This window comes from Pteropus alecto, unplaced genomic scaffold (assembly GCF_000325575.1).
Source record: "Pteropus alecto unplaced genomic scaffold, ASM32557v1 scaffold339, whole genome shotgun sequence".
NCBI classification, from domain to species: Eukaryota; Metazoa; Chordata; class Mammalia; order Chiroptera; family Pteropodidae; genus Pteropus; species Pteropus alecto.
In genome coordinates, this window is record NW_006442509.1 from 197,084 (window position 1) to 214,912 (window position 17,829).

The window sequence follows — 17,829 nt, forward strand, 5'->3', positions numbered from 1 at the left end:
CCAGGAGCCGTGGTGCCTGCTAGGAAGCTGGCGGGAGGGTGAGGACCTGGGGCAGCCCGTTCGAGCCCCGGGCGCCAGCCGTGCTCCGGGAGTGGCGACGAAATGCCACCGATGCTTCCCGCTCCAAACTGGTTTTTATATCAAGTCAAGGTTTGGATCTTTCCCTTTGCTAAGACACAAATAGAAACGTACAACCAAAGCAAAGTATTTACTAATCTAATTTTTACAATTTAGAAGAGGTAAAATTACATTCCTGATGTTTCACATATTTATGTTATACACATATATCTTTTAAATATCTTACATATTTCTTAAATTTACTTGTTCTCAGTTTTAAAATAAATCCGGAGCGATTTAAAATCCAGAGGTAAACCCGGACCCAGTTTTGCAGCCGAATGATGAGATCGTTCGCTTCGGTTCCTTCATTTAATAGATACTGTTCTAAATACAGTAGGGAGCGAACAGAACCCCGTCCTTCATGGAGTTTACATGAGGGGGAACAGGCGTAGAGAGAGATGCTTATTAACTCAAAGGCTGAGAGCGGGCTGCGGGGAAGAGCTCAGGTGAGGGGCGGGCAGCGGGAGGCGCTGTTTGACTTTAGACGGGGCTGTGCGGGGGGCCCTCTGAGCAGGCAGCATCGGCACAGAGGCCTGACTCGAAGGTGGAGGTGAGTCAGGAGAATCCTGGGGGTGGGGACAGCAGAGGGCCCTGCTGGTGTAGGGACCCGCTGGGGCGTGCTGGGTACCCCACGTGGCGTGCGCCCTGACAGCTCCGAGTTCAGGTCAGCTGAGGCGCTGTGGGTGGCGGTCACACCTCAGATTCTCAGGTTCGTCAGCCACCAGGGTCGAGTCGCTCCCCGACAGGGCCATAGAGTGGAACGGTTAGGACGTCTCCCTTTCGGGGCGAAGAAAATAGGTTGAATTTTTTTGTTTGTTTTTGTAAAGATCGAATGACCTGTTATTGTAGATTCTTACATGTTTATTCCAAACACATTTGTGTCTTGGGGTTCGAAGTTAAAATCAGAAGCCTCATTGGACGTTTTTGACAAGCAAGACTTGCCCCTCCGCTTGCTGCTCCTACGTCTCCCTTGTGCCTGCTGTCCCTCCTCTAGGAGTGGGGCCCAGGTAGTCGACAGTGGGGTCAGACGAGTGAAGAAGGTGGAGATGGAGGCAGGCAGGCCGGCCCGCAAGGCCCGACAGCAGGTCCCCCTCCAGCTCGGGCCTTGCGCCTCCCCTTGGAGCCCGCTGAGCACAGTGTCCGAGCCCCTGGCCCCCGACCCCCGGCCCCCGGCCCCTGGCCCCTGGCCGCTGGGCTGTGCACGGCTTTCCGGCCTGGTACGACAGCATGCCTGTGGCCCAGGCCGTGTACCCCTGTGCTCATCACCAGATGCCACATCCCAAGTGGGGACGTGGGCGGTAACTGCCTTGTCCCCACGTCCCCAGACTGGCTCCACGCCAGACGAGGGGGTGGGCCAGTGGTCGGGGGCAGCTCGCCTTCAGCCACCCGTCGGTTCATGGGTCCCGGAGCCCCGAGAGGGGGTCAGGTGAGGGGATGCACAGTCAGCGCCTTTCATGCTGTGTGTTTGTTTAGATGGTGCCAACTGGCTGACTTTTTTCTGCCAGCCGGTGAAGAGCTGGAACGGCTTGATCCTCCGAAAGCCCATAGATATGGAGAAGCGCGAATTGATTCAGAGGCAAGAAGCCACGCTGTTGGAGCTGCGCAGCTACCTGTTCTCTCGCCAGTGCACCCTGCTGCTCTTCCTGCAGAGGCCGTGGGAGGTGGCTCAGCGCGCCCTCGAGCTGCTGCACAGCTGTGTGCAGGAGCTGCAGCTCCTAGAAGTGAGTCGGCCCGCCCTGCCCGGTCCGCACAGAGCCCGACCCGACGGCCCGGCCCGGACACGGGCGCCCAGGACAGTTTCTCCCTCGGGACGTCCGCGGGCTTAGCATGTTCGCCGTTACCCTGGACGCTGATTACGTAATTGCCGGAGAACACGGCTTCCGCGCTTAGCATGCTGGGGCTCACGTTGGCCCGAGCAGGCCTGCTGGGCCGCCTCGCCCATGTCGCTGTCACCGCGCCTGTGGTGTGCTCCCAGGCGGGGGCGCTCACTGCTGGGCCGCTCACCCAATGGGCACGCACGCCCCGCGTCGGTTTTATCTCGGCCGTCTGCGCTGCACGCGGCCACGCAGGTAACGGTGCGAGGGGCACACGGGCCGCGCAGTGGCCGAAGTTCCATGGAAGGTACATGACGAGTACGTGTGTGCGTGTGCGTGTGTGTGGGTGAAGGAGACCAGTCAGTGAGCCTCACCGCTGTGTGTTTGAGGTGGCCGTTCACCTGGCTCCTGAGCACTTTCCCTGCCATAGAATCACAAACATGGCCGTGCCCTGAGGGGACCTTGGCGACTCTGGGGTCCCGCCATTTTGTGGCTGCGGCCCCTTTACCCGGGAAAATGCACGTGCGCACATCCAGAATGTCACGTGTCCTCGCAGGATTCGTAGGCACCCCGGCCCGTGCCCCCGGTGAAGACTCAGTGAGCGCTCTGGTTCCGCTTCACCGATGAGGAAGGTGGGTCTGGAGTGGACACTCAAGAATTTAAGGATTTTTATCAAATTATTTTTCTTGCCTTTGCTAATCAAACAAGCGAGGCACAATAAGTTTCCACCTCAAAATACTGCTCTCGGCAGCTCCGACTGAGTAGGTTTGGATCCCGCGTCTGCCGCTCCACCTTGCCACGCACGCGGGCTGAGCAGCAGGCCGCCTGTGCCGGGTGCCCGGAGACTTCGCCTGGGGTACAGATTTTGTCTTAGAGGGAAAAGGAGCACGGAGTAGGGTCAGGGCAGGTCACGCTTGGCACTTCAGATGGGGTGACCCCAGGCAGGTGTATCCCGCAGTGCTGCACAGCTTGGGACGGGTACGGGAAGCCATAGAGCCAGCCCCGCTCAGTGCTGCGCACCCCCGGTCACAAACTCAAGTATTTAAGACTCTTTCAGCCCAGATTCTTGTTCTTGCTTTAGAAAGCTGACTAGTCACACACAGCACGGCTGCCACCTTGCAGAGAGGCGAGGAAGCTGCTGGCGAGGGCCCCGGCCCTGGGGAGGCCGCACTGCGACCCGTCCTTCTGTAGGCATTTTGGAAGCTGGAGGGCGAGGGCGCCGTCGATGTGTTATGTACGATAGCTAGGGACAGCTGAGGACAGCCGGGACAGGAGGGCGGGGGACTGCGCGAGGTGGATCTGGATGGCCGGCCAGGACCCAGCAGACTAGCAACGGTGACGCCTCTTCCTCTGCCATGCCACTCACCGGTGTTTTGTCCCCCCCGGCCCCCCCCTCACACTGGGGAGACCAGACAGGCCGTGGGCTGCAGGTGGCACGCGTGGCGCCCGCTCACCCGGCACCCCGCAGCGCACTCACCGCCTCTTGGTGCCCCCAGCACACACGGTCCTCTCTTGCCTTAGCCTGTGTCCCAAGTCCTCTGAGGCCTTTGGTCACCAGGGGAGGGAACGGAAATGGGCCATTTCCTGCCCTTGGGCCGGAAAGAGGACCGTGCCTGTGGCTTGGGCTCAGCGCCTCATCGGCTGGCGTCTCCGTGCCCTCAGCCCCGGGCTGGGCCTCGCTGCAGGCGCAATGGTGTCCTCCGCGGCGTGTTCCCTGCCTCTTGTCCAGCAAAGCAGCCGTCATCACCCTGCTCTTTCCCCACTTGAATCACGTTTACTGTGCTCCCCCTTGCGAGGAGCTGACCTGGACGGCGTGCTGAGCGCAAGGTGAGGACGCACCGCCCAGTGTCCGCCCCCTCAGCCTTTGTCCTTCCTGATGACCACCTTGTTCTTGTCTTCAGGCTGCGCACAGCCCGATGCCATCGAGAGAGAGCATCGTCACGCGGCGGTGTCCCCGTGTCCTCCATGTGCACGAGGTGCCCTGGCCTCAGGTGCGCTGTGCCTGTTAGGCCGCCTGGGACTCGGCTCTTCCTGGGACAAGCCCGCAGCCCTCGCGAGGCGTCTGCTCTCTCGTGTGGCAGCTGACTGAATGCCGTGGGCATGCGGTGCTCCATGGGGACTGCCTCTGCGCGTCAGAGGCATTTTCCTCTGGTCTCGTCAAGTGTCCTTTGTGAGGGCTTTAGGAAGACAGCTTGGCACAGAGGCCTGGAGGATGATGGGCTCTGGAGCCAGGCATGCAGGTCCCACTGAGTGATCCCTGCCCACTGAGACCTGGCTTGTCGTCCACACGCGGGTCCCATCGAGGTGGAGGCGGACTAGGAGCTGCCATTTGGCTCTTAGGACACGTGAGATGGCACGCGTGCAGGGAGTGTGGCAGAGCACCGGGCACGTCGTCAGCCCTTGTGCGAGCCACGTCTTGGCGTGGCCTCCTCATCTCGTTTCCTTGAACGTTGCACGGACACTTACATGTTGGCGGTTTTAGAGGCTAGAGGTTATGTGACACTTCAAGCACGAAATTTAAACTCTTTTCTCATCTAAGTTGATTTTTTTGAGTGGGAGGGTTATTATGTCTTAAATACGTTTTGCAGTTGGCACTTAAATTGGAAAGTTTATTCTTAGTTTCTTTTGAAATCTGGAAACATTCAAAAATGAAAAAACAAAGTTATTTACTTAATTTTATACATTTGATTTTTCTTTCAAAGATAGACTCACTTTCCTGCATCTGGGCTGGCTTTCTGGTGGATTGCTTTTCATATTCATGTCAGTGGCCAGAGGCCAGTGTTGATCTTTGGCTTCTGACACACACGGCTAAGGCGGCTTGGAACACGGCCATCCCCGGCCGTGGGCGAAGCTTTGGAGACAGAGGCCAGGGACTTGGTTGGCTTGCAGTCTGGGCTGGTGTGTGGTTCTTTTAGGGTTTGACTTATGTTTGTTAGTCCTTTTTAAGCCCAAAGCGTAAGTATTGTGATTGTTTCGTGCATTTCTAATTGTGACATCTGTAGCAGAAAATGCTGTACGTGTTTTGCTTTTGTGGTTTGTAAGGCTTATTCTGGTAACTTCCAGGTTGATTAATCAGTTGATTTAAAGTATCTTTCAGAGTAGGAGAAAGGGTGGTGGCCAGATGCCGTGGGAACCGGCCCCACCTCTGCAGTGGGGCCTGTGGTCACACCCCAGGGGTGCCCAAGGAGAGCCTCGGGCCAGCTCCCCTGATCACAGATGCACAAAGAGGGACCTTGTGCCTGCTCCAGACAGCTGTCGGGGGTCAGGGAGGAGTGTCCACAGCATCACAGCACCGGCTCTGCGTGAGTGCCAGTGGCGCCATCACAGACTGCTTTTTTTCCTACAACACTTACACAGTTTTTTCTCTGTTTACCAAAAATCAACTCTATTCTCTGTGTAATTTTGGAAAACCCAGATAGACATAACAGAAGGAGTGTATGTATGCAGCTGCTCTCCCGCCTGGAGGCCCGGCCGTGCGGCGGCTGCGGCTCGATGGCTCGGTCCTGTGCTGAGCAGGCTGCCTGAGCCCTGCCTCCAGTGTCCAGCGTGTCACCTCCATGCGACGTGGTTGCACAAGTGCATTGCTGGTTCAGGAGCCGTGTGTCCTTAAAGCGTTCAGCGTACACTGTCACATTGCCTTTCAGAAAGATCTCTTCATTTTCAGTTACACCAGCAATGCCTGTGTTTTATTCTTTACCAAATAGTGAGAACAATAAAAGGAAGGTACTTTCTAGAAGGCCATCATCTGCCTGTTACAGTGACCGCCCAGATGAGTTTTTCTTAATGCGTTCTCTCAGCACTGACTTGTCTTTCGTCAGCTTGGGTTGTGATTATGTGCACAGACAGGGTAGGCTGAGAAGGGTCAGGACTGCTCAGGGTCCCAGAAGAACCACCTGATCCGGAGACTGGGAGGCTATCACAGCCAGTCGGCCAACCAGTTTGTGAGCAGGGGCCGCATGTGGTAGAAGCTTCCAGGTTAAGCGAAGAAAAGAGATAAGGTGTGCCATCCAGACTGGCCGGCGGGGATTGCTGTCCTGAGGTGCCCCGCAGAGGACGGAAGCAGAGTTGTGGCCGAGGACTGTGACTCGGGGTCATCGGGTGCTTGCCATGTACCAGGCGCCCTGCAGGGGTCCTCAGTGGGCAGATGGAGGCCACCGTGTGGCCCAGAGTCGTGAGGACCGGAGCTGGCCCAGGAGGAGGTGTGGACAGGAGGTGGCGTCCGTGCAGATGAAGGGCATTACTGGGGAAGGCCACCGAGAGTCCACGGCTCTGGGAAGAGGGAAAAGGGCTGCCGAGCATCCTTCGAGAAACCGTTGGTCGTCTGCCAGGCACTGTGGCCAACACGGGGTTGGGGGCGGGGAACAAGCATGACGGGGAAACGCACAGTCGAGCGCACTGAGCAACCATGTCACGGCCGTCAGCTCACAGTTGCCCGGTGGCGAGAGGACGACATTGAGGTGCAGGGTCATTCGTTGCTGAGACGGTTAACACGGGTTGGCAGCGTCCGCAGAGCTGAGCACCTACACGCGCCCGGCGTGGACAGCAGCACGTCCGCGTGTGCGCCCAAAGGCAAGTGCGCAGGGCCCGAGGCGGTTCTTAGTCGCTGCGAACTGGAAGTAACCCGCGTGCCCATCACGACCCGGGGCACAGTCACTGCGGTGTGTGCAGGTGGCGGAGTGGCGTCCAGCTTGAGACGGACGGTCTCGTAGCGGGCGGTCTGACCACACAGTGAGCCAGAGGAGGCGTCCGTTTTGTGTCCCTGTGTACAGAGTCAGAGGTGGAGCAGAAGCAGGCCGTCGTGCACGTCAGGCCAGTGACGGGTTCGCAGAGGGGATGGTGGCGGGCAGCGCTCCCAGTGGGGGCCGCGGCAGCCATGCTTCTCCAGCAGGGGGTGGGCACGCTGGGGTTCCCTTAGGACTCTAATTTTCAGTATTTGGGCTCTGTAAAAAATACAGTTTTAACGAAAGGAGGAGTGGAAAGAATCTTCGATTTTAGGCTTCGCAAGGTGTACGGCAGCTCCTGCCGGCGCCAGCGACACCGTCCCAGGGGAGGAGGGGCCTCCAGAAACTGGAGACTGTGGATGAGGCTGTCGCTTTGACAGGACTGCCGTTCGCAAAGGGTTGTCCGGGTGGCCCAGAAGTCCGAGGAGAGGTGCTCAGCATCCTCTGGGCCGCCACTGCCTGCAGACGTGTGGCTTCTGGGACAGACCCGTGCGGGCCAGTAGACAATCCTGGCATGTTGGTCGAGGGCGTGTGTCCCATCTTGACTACTGTAGGAGCAGGGCTGACGCACCTGGATGGGCTCCCTGGATGAGCGCACCGGCATTCGACAGGTGTGAGTGGTTCTGGGGGCTGCAGAATGACCTTCTTTTCTGAAGTTTATGGGACTTGTACGGAATTCTCAAACTACCTTAATAGATAAAGTAACACTTTAAAAAAAGGGGGACAGTACCCAGGGCTGGTGAGGGTATAGAAATGGGGGAATTTGACTTTGGTGATATGGTGTAGATTTGGGAATCCACTTTGGGAAATTTCTGGTTAAACTGAAGCACACGCCTGTCCTGTGACGCAGCAGTCCCGTCCCAGGTACCCAAGGATAGTGCCATGTCGTAGAAAGGCCCAGTGCCCGCGGGATCCAGCAGTCCCGTCCCAGGTACCCAAGGATAGTGAGTCCAACTGGAGGACGAGGGCGGGCGTGTGCAGAGGAGCTTGCGACCTCGCAGGGGCTCTGGCCGGTCGGTCTCCTGGGAATAGAGTTGGCGCAACTGTGTACTAGGCAGCATGGCTTTCGATCAGTCACCTTTGATTAGCAGACGGTACTGGACGGGGAGCTTCCAGACGCCTGACAGTGAGGCCATGCTTCGGGCTCCCTTGCTGCCCGGTGCAGCTGTTACAGGATATAGGGGCTCCGTGGGCCGCGAGGCTTCATAGGCGACCCGGTGCCAGCGTCTCCCGGCACGCTGCTGCAGGGGCCCCAGCGGGAGAGGCCCACCCGCTTCCTCCTGCATAGCCTGCTGCCTGGGGCTGGAGGTCTCCCGGGCCTGAGCCCCCTCCCCCAGAGAGGCGCAGCTTCCCTGTAGTTTTCCCCGTTGTGGCCAAGCCCTGGGAACAGCAAATGCCTGTCAGCGGGGGACGGATGAATGAGTTGTGCCATGTCGTAGAAAGGCCCAGTGCCCGCGGGATAGCAGAGCAAGCTGCTGACAGCCCTGCAGGGCTGGCACCGTGCTGAACGGAGGGCGCCATGTGCAGACGAATGTGTGCTGTGGGCCTCGGTTGACGCGACGTTCGCCGTCGGGCAAGAGACATGGCCGGTGACAGGCAGAACGGGGGCTGCCTTTTGGGGGGTGGGTCTCTATTGGGGAGGGGCTCAAATGAGCCTTCCAGGATAATGGAAATGGTCTCTGTTCCTCGAATTGAGTGGTGGTGACAGATGTAAATATTCCTTGAGATCTAAACTTAGGATTTGTGTCTTTTACACATTTCACTGTATGTATTTTGTAACTTGTTTTTTTTTAAAGCAACAAAAAATGGTGCAATCATATATATGTTTCACGAACATTTCCACAAATCTTAAATGACCCAAGACCGAAGTTCTGGCTGTCGTGGAGCCCAGCTCTGTCAGGCCTTTGCAGTGTGTGGAGAAGAAACAGGATGGCTGGTCCCTTCGGGGTATTGGCTTGGGGTCCTGTGAGGGGCCAAGATGGACACATGCACGTGTGTGGCAACATAAGAGGTAAATGCCACCAGGAAGCAACAGATCAGAGGTGTCGTGAGATGTCATGTGACGTACTGATTAGTGTGTGGATGTCTTTCACTGAAAACTGAAATTTGAACTGGTGGGTGGTAGGACATGCCAGAAGCTGCCAGTCTCTGAAAGTACGGGCAGTCGAGGCGCTGTCATCACGGAGCAGACCTCGTGGCCAGCAGCTGTGTGTGTCGTGCCCGCCCACGGGGCAGGACTGGCGGCCGCTTCCGGTTTCAGCCGGGAAAGCCAGCACGGTGTCCAGATGGCAGAGCAGGGCCCGGCCCCCGCAGTCCACACGTGCCCTCGTGCTGGTACAGCCGCCTCCAGGATGGAGGCTGGAGCTTCGGTGGCCTGCGGCTGCCACTGGATTCGCCTTTTTCACCCCTCGGAAACCCGCCGCTGACGAATGGCGTTGCGTCTCACACGCCATCCTTAAGACTCACCGGAGGAGCCCTTGCTCTTTGCAGAAAGCATATGCCGAGAAAGCATCGTCGTGTAACCTTCCCACCAAGGAACCTACTGTCCCCATCACGGCGTGTGACTCGATTCTCCCCACGCACACAGATGTGTCCTACGAGTCTATTGTTTGTTCTCCGCCTCTATCGCTCCGCGGGTTTTGGAGAGGGACCCAGCGTCCAGGGGTGTGGGCACTCCAGTCCCGAAAACCAGGGGCTTGCAACTGGTTACCCGTTCCTGCAGCTCCCCGTGCCCCCCTTGAGCGCCCTGCCTGGCGCGTGTCCTTCATGCTCCCTGGCAAATAACCGTGTGTGCCTGAGGGGAGGGGCCGTGTGTAGCTGAAGCCCCGCCACCCCAGGACTGGCACTGTGTGATGTCGTGTGAGGTGCAGATACCCAGGTCACCTGGCACCTTAGAGCCAGGAGCCCCCTCGAGGCAAGGCCAGCCCCCTCAGACCTGCCCTGGTTTGTTGCGGAGGGAGGAACATGCTCTGTCCGGGGCCGCAGAGCTGCGTCCTGTGACCAGCTCTTCTGCGTCCCTTTGGGTTTGGTCCATTGTCTGGATGAGAAAGTTGTGCTACTTTATGAAAGTAGCTTCTGATCACGTGATTTTTTTCTATGCTGATTTTTCAAAGGATCTAAGTAGTTTAGTTTACCTTGTTCAGAGACCGGGCAATTCAGCTTTTATAGGGTCACTTAATGGCGCCCTCTGGTTCTTCCAGTTGGTTCCAGGTCCTCTTATTTGTGCCCGGTGCGTTGAAGGACTCCTTCCACAGTCAGTTTTGCCTGCATTGCATATCTCTCCACTTGTCAGACATCCCATGATGTCAGTGCCACCAGGAAAGCAGGCAGCACAGATGCCATTGATCGTGAGGCATATTCCTGTTTCAGAGATGCTGAAATGTGAAAAAATGTGCCTTAGACTTGACCATGTACAGTAGATGCTTTTACATAATATCACGTTTGTTCTATTACTTTTTAATGGAATCGCTCAAGTATACACAGAGATAGAGAGGATGCTATAATGAACCTCTGGGCCCCATCTCCAGCGACAACAGTTACCAGCCGGCGTGTGGCCAGTCACTTAGGTCATCTTCGTCCCTGTCCCCTTTCCCCTGGCTTGTTTTTCAGGCCAATCCTAGACATTGCGTTTTATTTGTGTGTAAATATTTCGGTGTGTATCTCTGAGCAACAGGAGCTCTTTTTTTACATAATCACGCCTAAAAACATTAGCAGTAATTCCTGAATATCATCTAGTATCTACTTAATGTCCTCATTTCTAGACTCGAATGGGACCTTTCTGACCTGCGACCAGCAGTCGTCTGAGGTCTTAGCTTCCTCCCTTCGTAGTATGTGCTCTTCAAACTGAGCTGTGACCAGATCTCAGACTAAGTGGTGGTAGCTGGCCTTTTCATAGGCTTCTTTTCTCATAAGCTTGAAAAAACCTATTTCTGAAAGTTACACCCCCACCAAGTCACTCGTCGTCATCTGAAATCTAAAGCCAGGCCGCGTGTTTGGACGCAGATCACGGCCTTCCTGTTCGCAGGTGGACCGACGTCATTGCTATCATCCCCTTTTCTTTCCTGTGCTTTGCAGGCGACGGCGCCATTGGGCTGGGTGGCTGCTCCCGGGGGGCGGACGAGAGCGTGTGGGCGTGGGTGCGTCCCCCCCGCGCCCTCCTCACGCGGCCGCTCTTGCGCCCTCCCAGGTGTCTGTGCCGCCCGGCGCGCTGGACTGCTGGGTGTTCCTGAGCTGTCTGGAGGTGTTGCAGAGGATAGAAGGCTGCTGTGACCGCGCGCACCTGGACGCGAACAGTGCCCACACCGTGGGCTTGTGGAGCTATGCCACGGAGAAGGTAACGGCCCCAGACACGGACACGGACGTGGCCTTGCCCGTGGGCCGCGCCTCTCAGGGGCAGACAGAGTCAGCCCCCACGCGAGCGGTTCTGGTTACTTTCGGGTGTGTCCCGTAGCCGCAGGGACTAGCTGCTGGGGACTCAGTGGTCCCCTGCCAGTACCAGAGAGCAAGCACTTGCCGCCGGTGCTGAAGGCCTGGCCCGCTGCCAGCCGGTGGAGGTGGGCACAGAGAGGCGAAGCGTGGAGTGTGCGGAAAGGCAGAGGGGCTTCTGCTTAAGTGACTGGCGGTAGTCCTGGGTGTGCGGCAGGGTGGCCTGCCGGCGCTGGGGTCGTGGCGTGCAGACTGAGCAGGGGGCCTTGAAAGCTTGGCCGAGTGCAGGCGGGTGAATGGCGTAAGCCGAGAGTTGCCAGCCTCAGAGCCCCTCAGACTTACTGTGTGGAATGTGTGAGTTTGGAATGATCTCAGCGAGATGTGTTTCTATTTCACATAAGAGTCATTTAGACAGGAAATTAAATTTGAATTCAATTAGATCTCCTATAGGAGATTAAATGTCCCCTAGAATTTAGTTGGGTTTTAATTTTTATATTTAAGTTTATAAATCCTCTGCGGACTTTCATGGCAAATTAATTGAAATCGTGGGTTTATCTCAACAGCTGAAGTCCTTGGGCTACCTGTGTGGACTGGTGTCAGAAAAAGGACCTAACTCGGAAGACCTCAATAGGACGGTTGATCTTTTGGCGGGTTTGGGAGCTGAGCGGCCTGAGACAGGTACTTTCTGAGACGTGCGCCTGTAGTTGGAACGGCGGCAGCTGAGGAGATGCTCGGCTGTGACGTGGCTCGTGTGACTTAAGCTCTGACAGTGCAGTTACTCACCATTTGGGAAATTACACGCAGTATTAGCTGACTAGGATAATGGGTAGGATATTTTATTTTTTAGTCATGTGAAGAAGTGTTAGAAAGAGTTTCATAAATAGTTGGAAGCGTTCTTAAAAATGTGTCTGAGTTTCTCATAGGCTCAGATGAGCTGAACATGATTTTTTACAGCCCACGTGACTTTTAAATGCACCAATCTCACCCTGCGAATTACAGATGATCTGTTTTTCTAATTATGGCCAGACCATTTCCTTTACTCGATAAATTACCCCCACTTTGAAGAGGGTGTTGCTAGTTCCTTTAGGTGCGAGCGTAGTCATAAGAATATGCGATTTAGCAAAACTGTTGCTGAAATGAAAAACACTTAAAGGACTCCTATTAAAAACTGAGCACATTGGAGAGAGGAAGTACATGATGTTTATATTGCACTGTTTCACCTAGAGACCTCAGCTCCTTTTGACAGTAATTTAATCCATCAGAGGATTTGTAACGTGCTTTTAAAAATCCTCATCTCGGTCAAAGATAAAAGTATTACATGAAAGATTTAGACTATTTCGTGCATGTATCAATAGACAGGAACGTAGGTGATTACGCAGTTTCGGTGGGCCTGGCTATGTTTGTAATTTCCACAAGTGTCAGATAAAGTCATCTCCCTTGGGCAGGGGAGGGACGGTGTAAACTCACACGACTGGACAGAGAAAAGATGAGACTATAAGAACTCTTATTTCTTTCCGTTTAAGCAAACACAGCTCAGAGTCCTTACAAGAAACTCAAAGAAGCATTGTCATCAGTAGAAGCTTTTGAAAAACACTACTTAGTAAGTATTTCATGTTCCCCGTCTACCTAAGGCAGAAAACCCAACGCTACTGCGTGAACTTGGAACTGGGATGAGCTGGTATTCTGTACCTCCTTCCGGCTGGCTCGTTGCGTTTCTTTGGTGCCCTAGGGAGTTGTGGGTAAGAATGGAATAGTTTATCGTCAGATGTTTATTCGTGTCCATGGTGCCATAATTAAGCACAAAACATTTTAAGATAGTTATAATTTTGTTCAGAATGGTACTGCTCATTCGATGTAGTAGAAACCAAAACAGAGGACAGTGAGTGATGCTCTGTGAACAGAGGAGTAATTTGGGCTGGGACAGGGCCGAGTTTGGGAGAGACCTCAGAGTGCAGTGTAGTCAGAAGCTTGGTGAGGCAGCCGCGTACCTGGGTCTCGGTTAACACGAGAGCATTAGACGCTGGCCTCTGATAGTTTGTCCCTGTCATTCAAAGAGTGAGAAAGAGACTAGAAGCGTCACTCACATGGGCAGGCACTCTGACAGTCAGAGGTGCTGTGCCTGCTGAGTTTGTGTTGCTTTTACTCACGCTTCATAATCTTACGTACAAGTTAACGACTTGTACAAATCACATACGACGTAAAAACTCAACACGAAAGTAGATGCGAAGGACAAAATAACGTGAAGGCTATATTAAAAAGTCTTCGGCTTCAGCTCGGGGTAAGTAAATGTGGGATTTATCTAGCATTAAAATTCAAGTGCAGAGTCACGCGGTTTTTACTTTCCCGCAGGAGCTGTCCCATGCCGCCATCGAAATGTACACAAGCGTCGGGAGGATTCGATCTGCTAAGTTCGTCGGGAAGGATCTAGCAGAGTTTTACATGTAATTGATTTTGAACGTCCCTGAATTTCAGTCATCTCGCACGGGCAGTAAGAGAAGACTTGTCGTTGTGTGTAGAGCTGGTATGACGCGCGTGTCAGCCTGTGCAGTGAAAAACGCAGAGTTTGTTACCCGGTCGCCCTCATTTCTTTTTCGGTTTCTTCAAAAACCACATGGAGAGATTTTTAGTGTTACTTTTCATAGCTGTTAGTGATCTTTGCATTTTTTTCTATTTAAGCAAATTAACGTGATGAAGTTATGTCACGAATAACATGTATGTGTAGGTATTACGTGTAATGTATGTAGTATTATAGTTACATTTATTTAATTAAAGAATCTACGTTAAATAAATTCTTTGGAACGTAGATTCTTTAATTAAATAAATAAAGAATATTTAAGGATCTACATTCAGTGGCATCTAAGTCGGGACGTACATTCTAAATATTTTGTTCTGTAGCATTTTCTCTAGTTTACACCAAATGCTCCCTAGCAGGACTGGACGCCTGGATGTCGGCGACGTAACCGCTTGTATTACGTCTGTGAGAGAGGGTGGCCCGTGACTGAGCGATGGTGTGTACAGGTGCTGGGGACATTCCCAGTCTAGCTCCAGCTTTAGAGTCGGATTCTGGAGAAAAGACGCGAGACTTAGCGTGTTTCTCACGTGTGTGACAAAATCAGCCTGTGGAAGATCAGACACCCGTCTGGCAGTGCAGCTGCTGGCGGAAAGCCCTGGAGAGAGACATAAGGGAACGGCTGTTTAACTTCTTCCCAGAAGAACCGTGTTTGAAGTGGTATCTCGAAGTCCGTGATTAAGTAGTTGCATTAGATGAAACAAGGAAGAGTATTTTAACTGATCGAAGTGAACTTCCTGGTTTTCCAGCTGCGCTCGGAGCAGCGCGTTGACGGCGGTCAGGGCTAGAATTTGGCTCCCTCGAGCCTCCATCCAGTGTTCTCTCAGGAGCGAGTTACTAGTTAAAGGAGCAAAGAAGCCGTAGCTTCCGCTGCCATGAGTGGAGCCACCTGAGCACTAGGTTCTGAGGCCAGCAGCCGCAGTGGGCCGGTGCCGGCCTGCTGGAGAGCTGGGTCCTGGTTCCAGCTTGGCCATAGACTGGCCAGGTGACCATCAGCCACTGTCTCCAGGGGATGGATGGTGGGTGGGCTGTAAATCTTCGGCTAGAGAGAGTTACTGAAGGAGTGTTGGGGGTCCGGGCCTCATGAAAGTAGAAAAACTGACACATGTAATTTGATAGGTGTAAATTTTGCTTTGAGAGTGAGAAGTGTTGCCGCAGTGGCCGGGTGATGAATCTGGGTTGTCTGCCAAGGACGCTCCTCCGCGTTGGCCTTCGTCCCTTGAGTTCGGGGGTCCCAGCCCTCTGGGGAGAGCCAGGAAACCCGTGTTGTCACCGAGGCTTTGGCAAGTTCTCGCTAGTTGTGCTTTAAACTTTGTTTTGTTCTGAACTTCGTGGAGATTTAAGTGGGGACTGCGGAGAGCTCTATTGGGTGACGAACGTTGCTACTTAAACTCTTCCTGGTTCTCTGTAAAGCTCGGAGAGCCGCTCCATGCCGTTTGCCCGAGTTTCACAGTCGGCCCACGTTCCCCTCTCAGCTGGGCCATGTAGACGGCTTCTGTGTGTTCCTGTCTTCAGTAGGTAGGTGGCACCGAGCCCCAATTTCATAGCTTCTCGCTAACTAGCTGCGTCCCTGAGGGCACATCCTGCACCTCCTTTATCCTTGGCGTTCTGATACGTCGGCATGAATCAGCGAACGATGCCCTCCCTTTCTTACCCTGAGGTCCAGCTGTCGGGTTCTTTGACCAGTGTACGATGCTGGCAGCCCTTGTCTCAGGTCCGGTTCTGCTGACGCGTGCTGGCACCAGGGCTGTGGTCAGGGAAGGGCCGTCTGAGGATGATGCGCAGGTGTCGGGCTTGAGAAGTCTGGGCCGCGTCGCGACAGATCACGTCTGATTTCGTTGGTGATCGTGAACCATAACGAAAGCTTCTGTTTGTTGATTTGCAAGGAGGAAAAAGTCTCCACAGAAGGCGGAAGTCTATCTTCAAGGAGCCCTAAAAAATTACTTGGCCGAGGGCTGGGCGCTACCTGTCACACACACAAGGAAGCAACTGGCCGAATGTCAGAAACATCTGGGACAGATCGAGAAGTATCCTTTAAGTCAGGGGTCTCCACACCCCGGGCCGAGGACCGGGCCGGTCTGTGGTCTGTTAGGAACCGGGCTGCACAACAGGAGGGAGCGACGGGCGAGCAAGCGAAGCTTCATCTGCATCTGCGGCCGCTCCCCAGCGCTGGTGTCAGCGCCTCGGCTCCGCCTCAGATCCTCAGGCATTAGATGCTCTTAGGGGCGCCGGTCCCTGGTGCCAGAAAGGTCGGGGACCACTGCATTGAGTGTAATATTTTCATGAAATTGGAAAATTGCTTTCTGTTTGAATAGCGACAGTGCCCACAATTGAGTGTTTAGTAATGCCTCATAATTACGAGAAAAGGCCCACCTGTACATAGTAGCTACCCTGTGGAATATAAGTTAAAGCCTAGTCCACATAGTTGATCTCTTTTTGAGTTCCTAATGACTTAAAAAGGAAAAAAGACTACTGGCTGAGCTGCACCCCAAAAGCTCTGGGGGCCTGCAGAAGCTGGTCGTGCCCGCAGCCCGGGAGAAGAGGTGCTGTCTGCAGGCCCCTTGACTCTGTGCCCAGCTACCTTCAGAGCAGCAGCCTGTTGGCCAGTGATCGCCACCTAACTGAAGACGAGCGGAAGTACTTCTGCCAAGAGATACTCAGCTTTGCCAACCAGACGGATAGCCCAGGTGAGACCCTTAAAGCTTTTTATTATGAACGTTTGCAAGTATTATAGAAAAGTACAAAGGATACTACATTGTATAAAGTATACTAATCACCTAGATTCAACTGGTAACATCCCCCCCGCCACAGCAAACACGTGTCTATGTCCAAACACGTATCTACGTCCAAACATGTATCTATGTCCAAACACGTATGTGTCCAAACAAACATGTGTCTATGTCTTCCTTCTTCCTTCTTTCTTCTTCCTTCTTCCTTTTTCCTTTTTCCTTTTTTTTTTTTGTTGAACTTGAAAGTAACCCCTGTCCGTGGGGAACACCTCACCCAGAAACAGTGTAGCACAGTCTTCTGAGAACAAGGGGGTCCCCTAACCACGCCCAAACCCACAGTCTAGCCCCAGCCACTCCTCAGCCCAGATTCAAATCTCATCGTCTCAGTGTTTTTATATGTTGTTTTTAGCAGGGTCTAATCAAGGATCACATATTGCATTTGATTTTGTATCTCGGTTCTCTTTTAACTTAGGATAGTTCTTCTCACGTCTTTTTCTTGTTTTTCAAGACACTGACCTTTTTTTTTTTTTTTAACATATAACAGCTTTATTGAGGTAGAATTCACGTAGGGTAGACCTCACTGATTTGCAGTGGCTTTTAGTATATTCATGGATGTATGTGCAGCCATCGTCCCAACCTGCTTTCTCTGCGGATACCTCTTCTGGGTATTGCATGTAAATGGCATCATACAGTCTGTGTCTTTTTGCAGCTGCAAGGTTCTTCCACGTTGTAGCGTGTCAGCGTTTCATTCTTTTTCATGGCTGAATGGTATTCTGTCATATGGACGGACCACATTGTGTTTATTCCTTCATCAGTTGTGTCACATTTGGGTTGTAAGACTGACTTTCTACAGACGCGGAGCCAGCTGTCTCATGGGAGTGTCCACCAGGGGATTCGGGCTAACTGACTTGGCATGTGTACTTTATAGGCAATGCCGGGGGAACGATTAGACTTACCGTAGCGTTTAGCTTGTCACGTTTATCAAGAAGACTGATTTAAAATACTTACTGTCCGAGCTCAGTGGCCTGAGCAAAATGCCGCAGACCGGATGCTTAAACAGACATTTATAACCTCACAGCTCCGGAGGCTGGCTGAGCTCAGGATGCCAGCAGGGTTGGCTTCTGGTGAGGCTCCTCCTCCCAACCTGCCCATCATGGCAGGGACAGGAGTGGGAGAGGGGCTTAGGACTTCAACTTAAGAATCTGGGGTAACACGGTTTCGTCCACAGCATTTACTACTAACTACTTGAAAGCCAGTGTTTTCGAGGTTTTGACTTCGGGTCATTGACTGCCCTATTTCTCCAGCCATTTGCATGGGTTTTTCAGGGGCGCGTGGCATCAATCTGTTGGTTTGTTTAGATTCTTCATTGTGCCCAAACTGATCACTGATAGAGCCGTGTGCCACGTCTGCCGTGTGTGACATGTATGCGAGACTGCAGGGATGCTTTTCCTGCC

At 53.6% G+C, this 17,829-nt stretch overlaps 1 protein-coding gene across 1 annotated transcript in view; it reads left to right on the forward strand.

The window, feature by feature from the left end:
- The window catches only part of TRAPPC10 (trafficking protein particle complex 10), a gene marked incomplete at its 5' end in the record, with an annotated part of 54,388 nt that overhangs the window by 17,657 nt on the left and 18,902 nt on the right, over positions 1-17,829 (forward strand). The window contains 7 exons of the mRNA XM_025040309.1: positions 1,591-1,838; positions 10,839-10,985; positions 11,641-11,755; positions 12,601-12,677; positions 13,427-13,518; positions 15,533-15,673; positions 16,224-16,333. Of these exons, the coding sequence (XP_024896077.1) occupies positions 1,591-1,838; positions 10,839-10,985; positions 11,641-11,755; positions 12,601-12,677; positions 13,427-13,518; positions 15,533-15,673; positions 16,224-16,333 (930 nt within the window). The remainder of the gene's footprint in view (positions 1-1,590; positions 1,839-10,838; positions 10,986-11,640; positions 11,756-12,600; positions 12,678-13,426; positions 13,519-15,532; positions 15,674-16,223; positions 16,334-17,829) is intronic.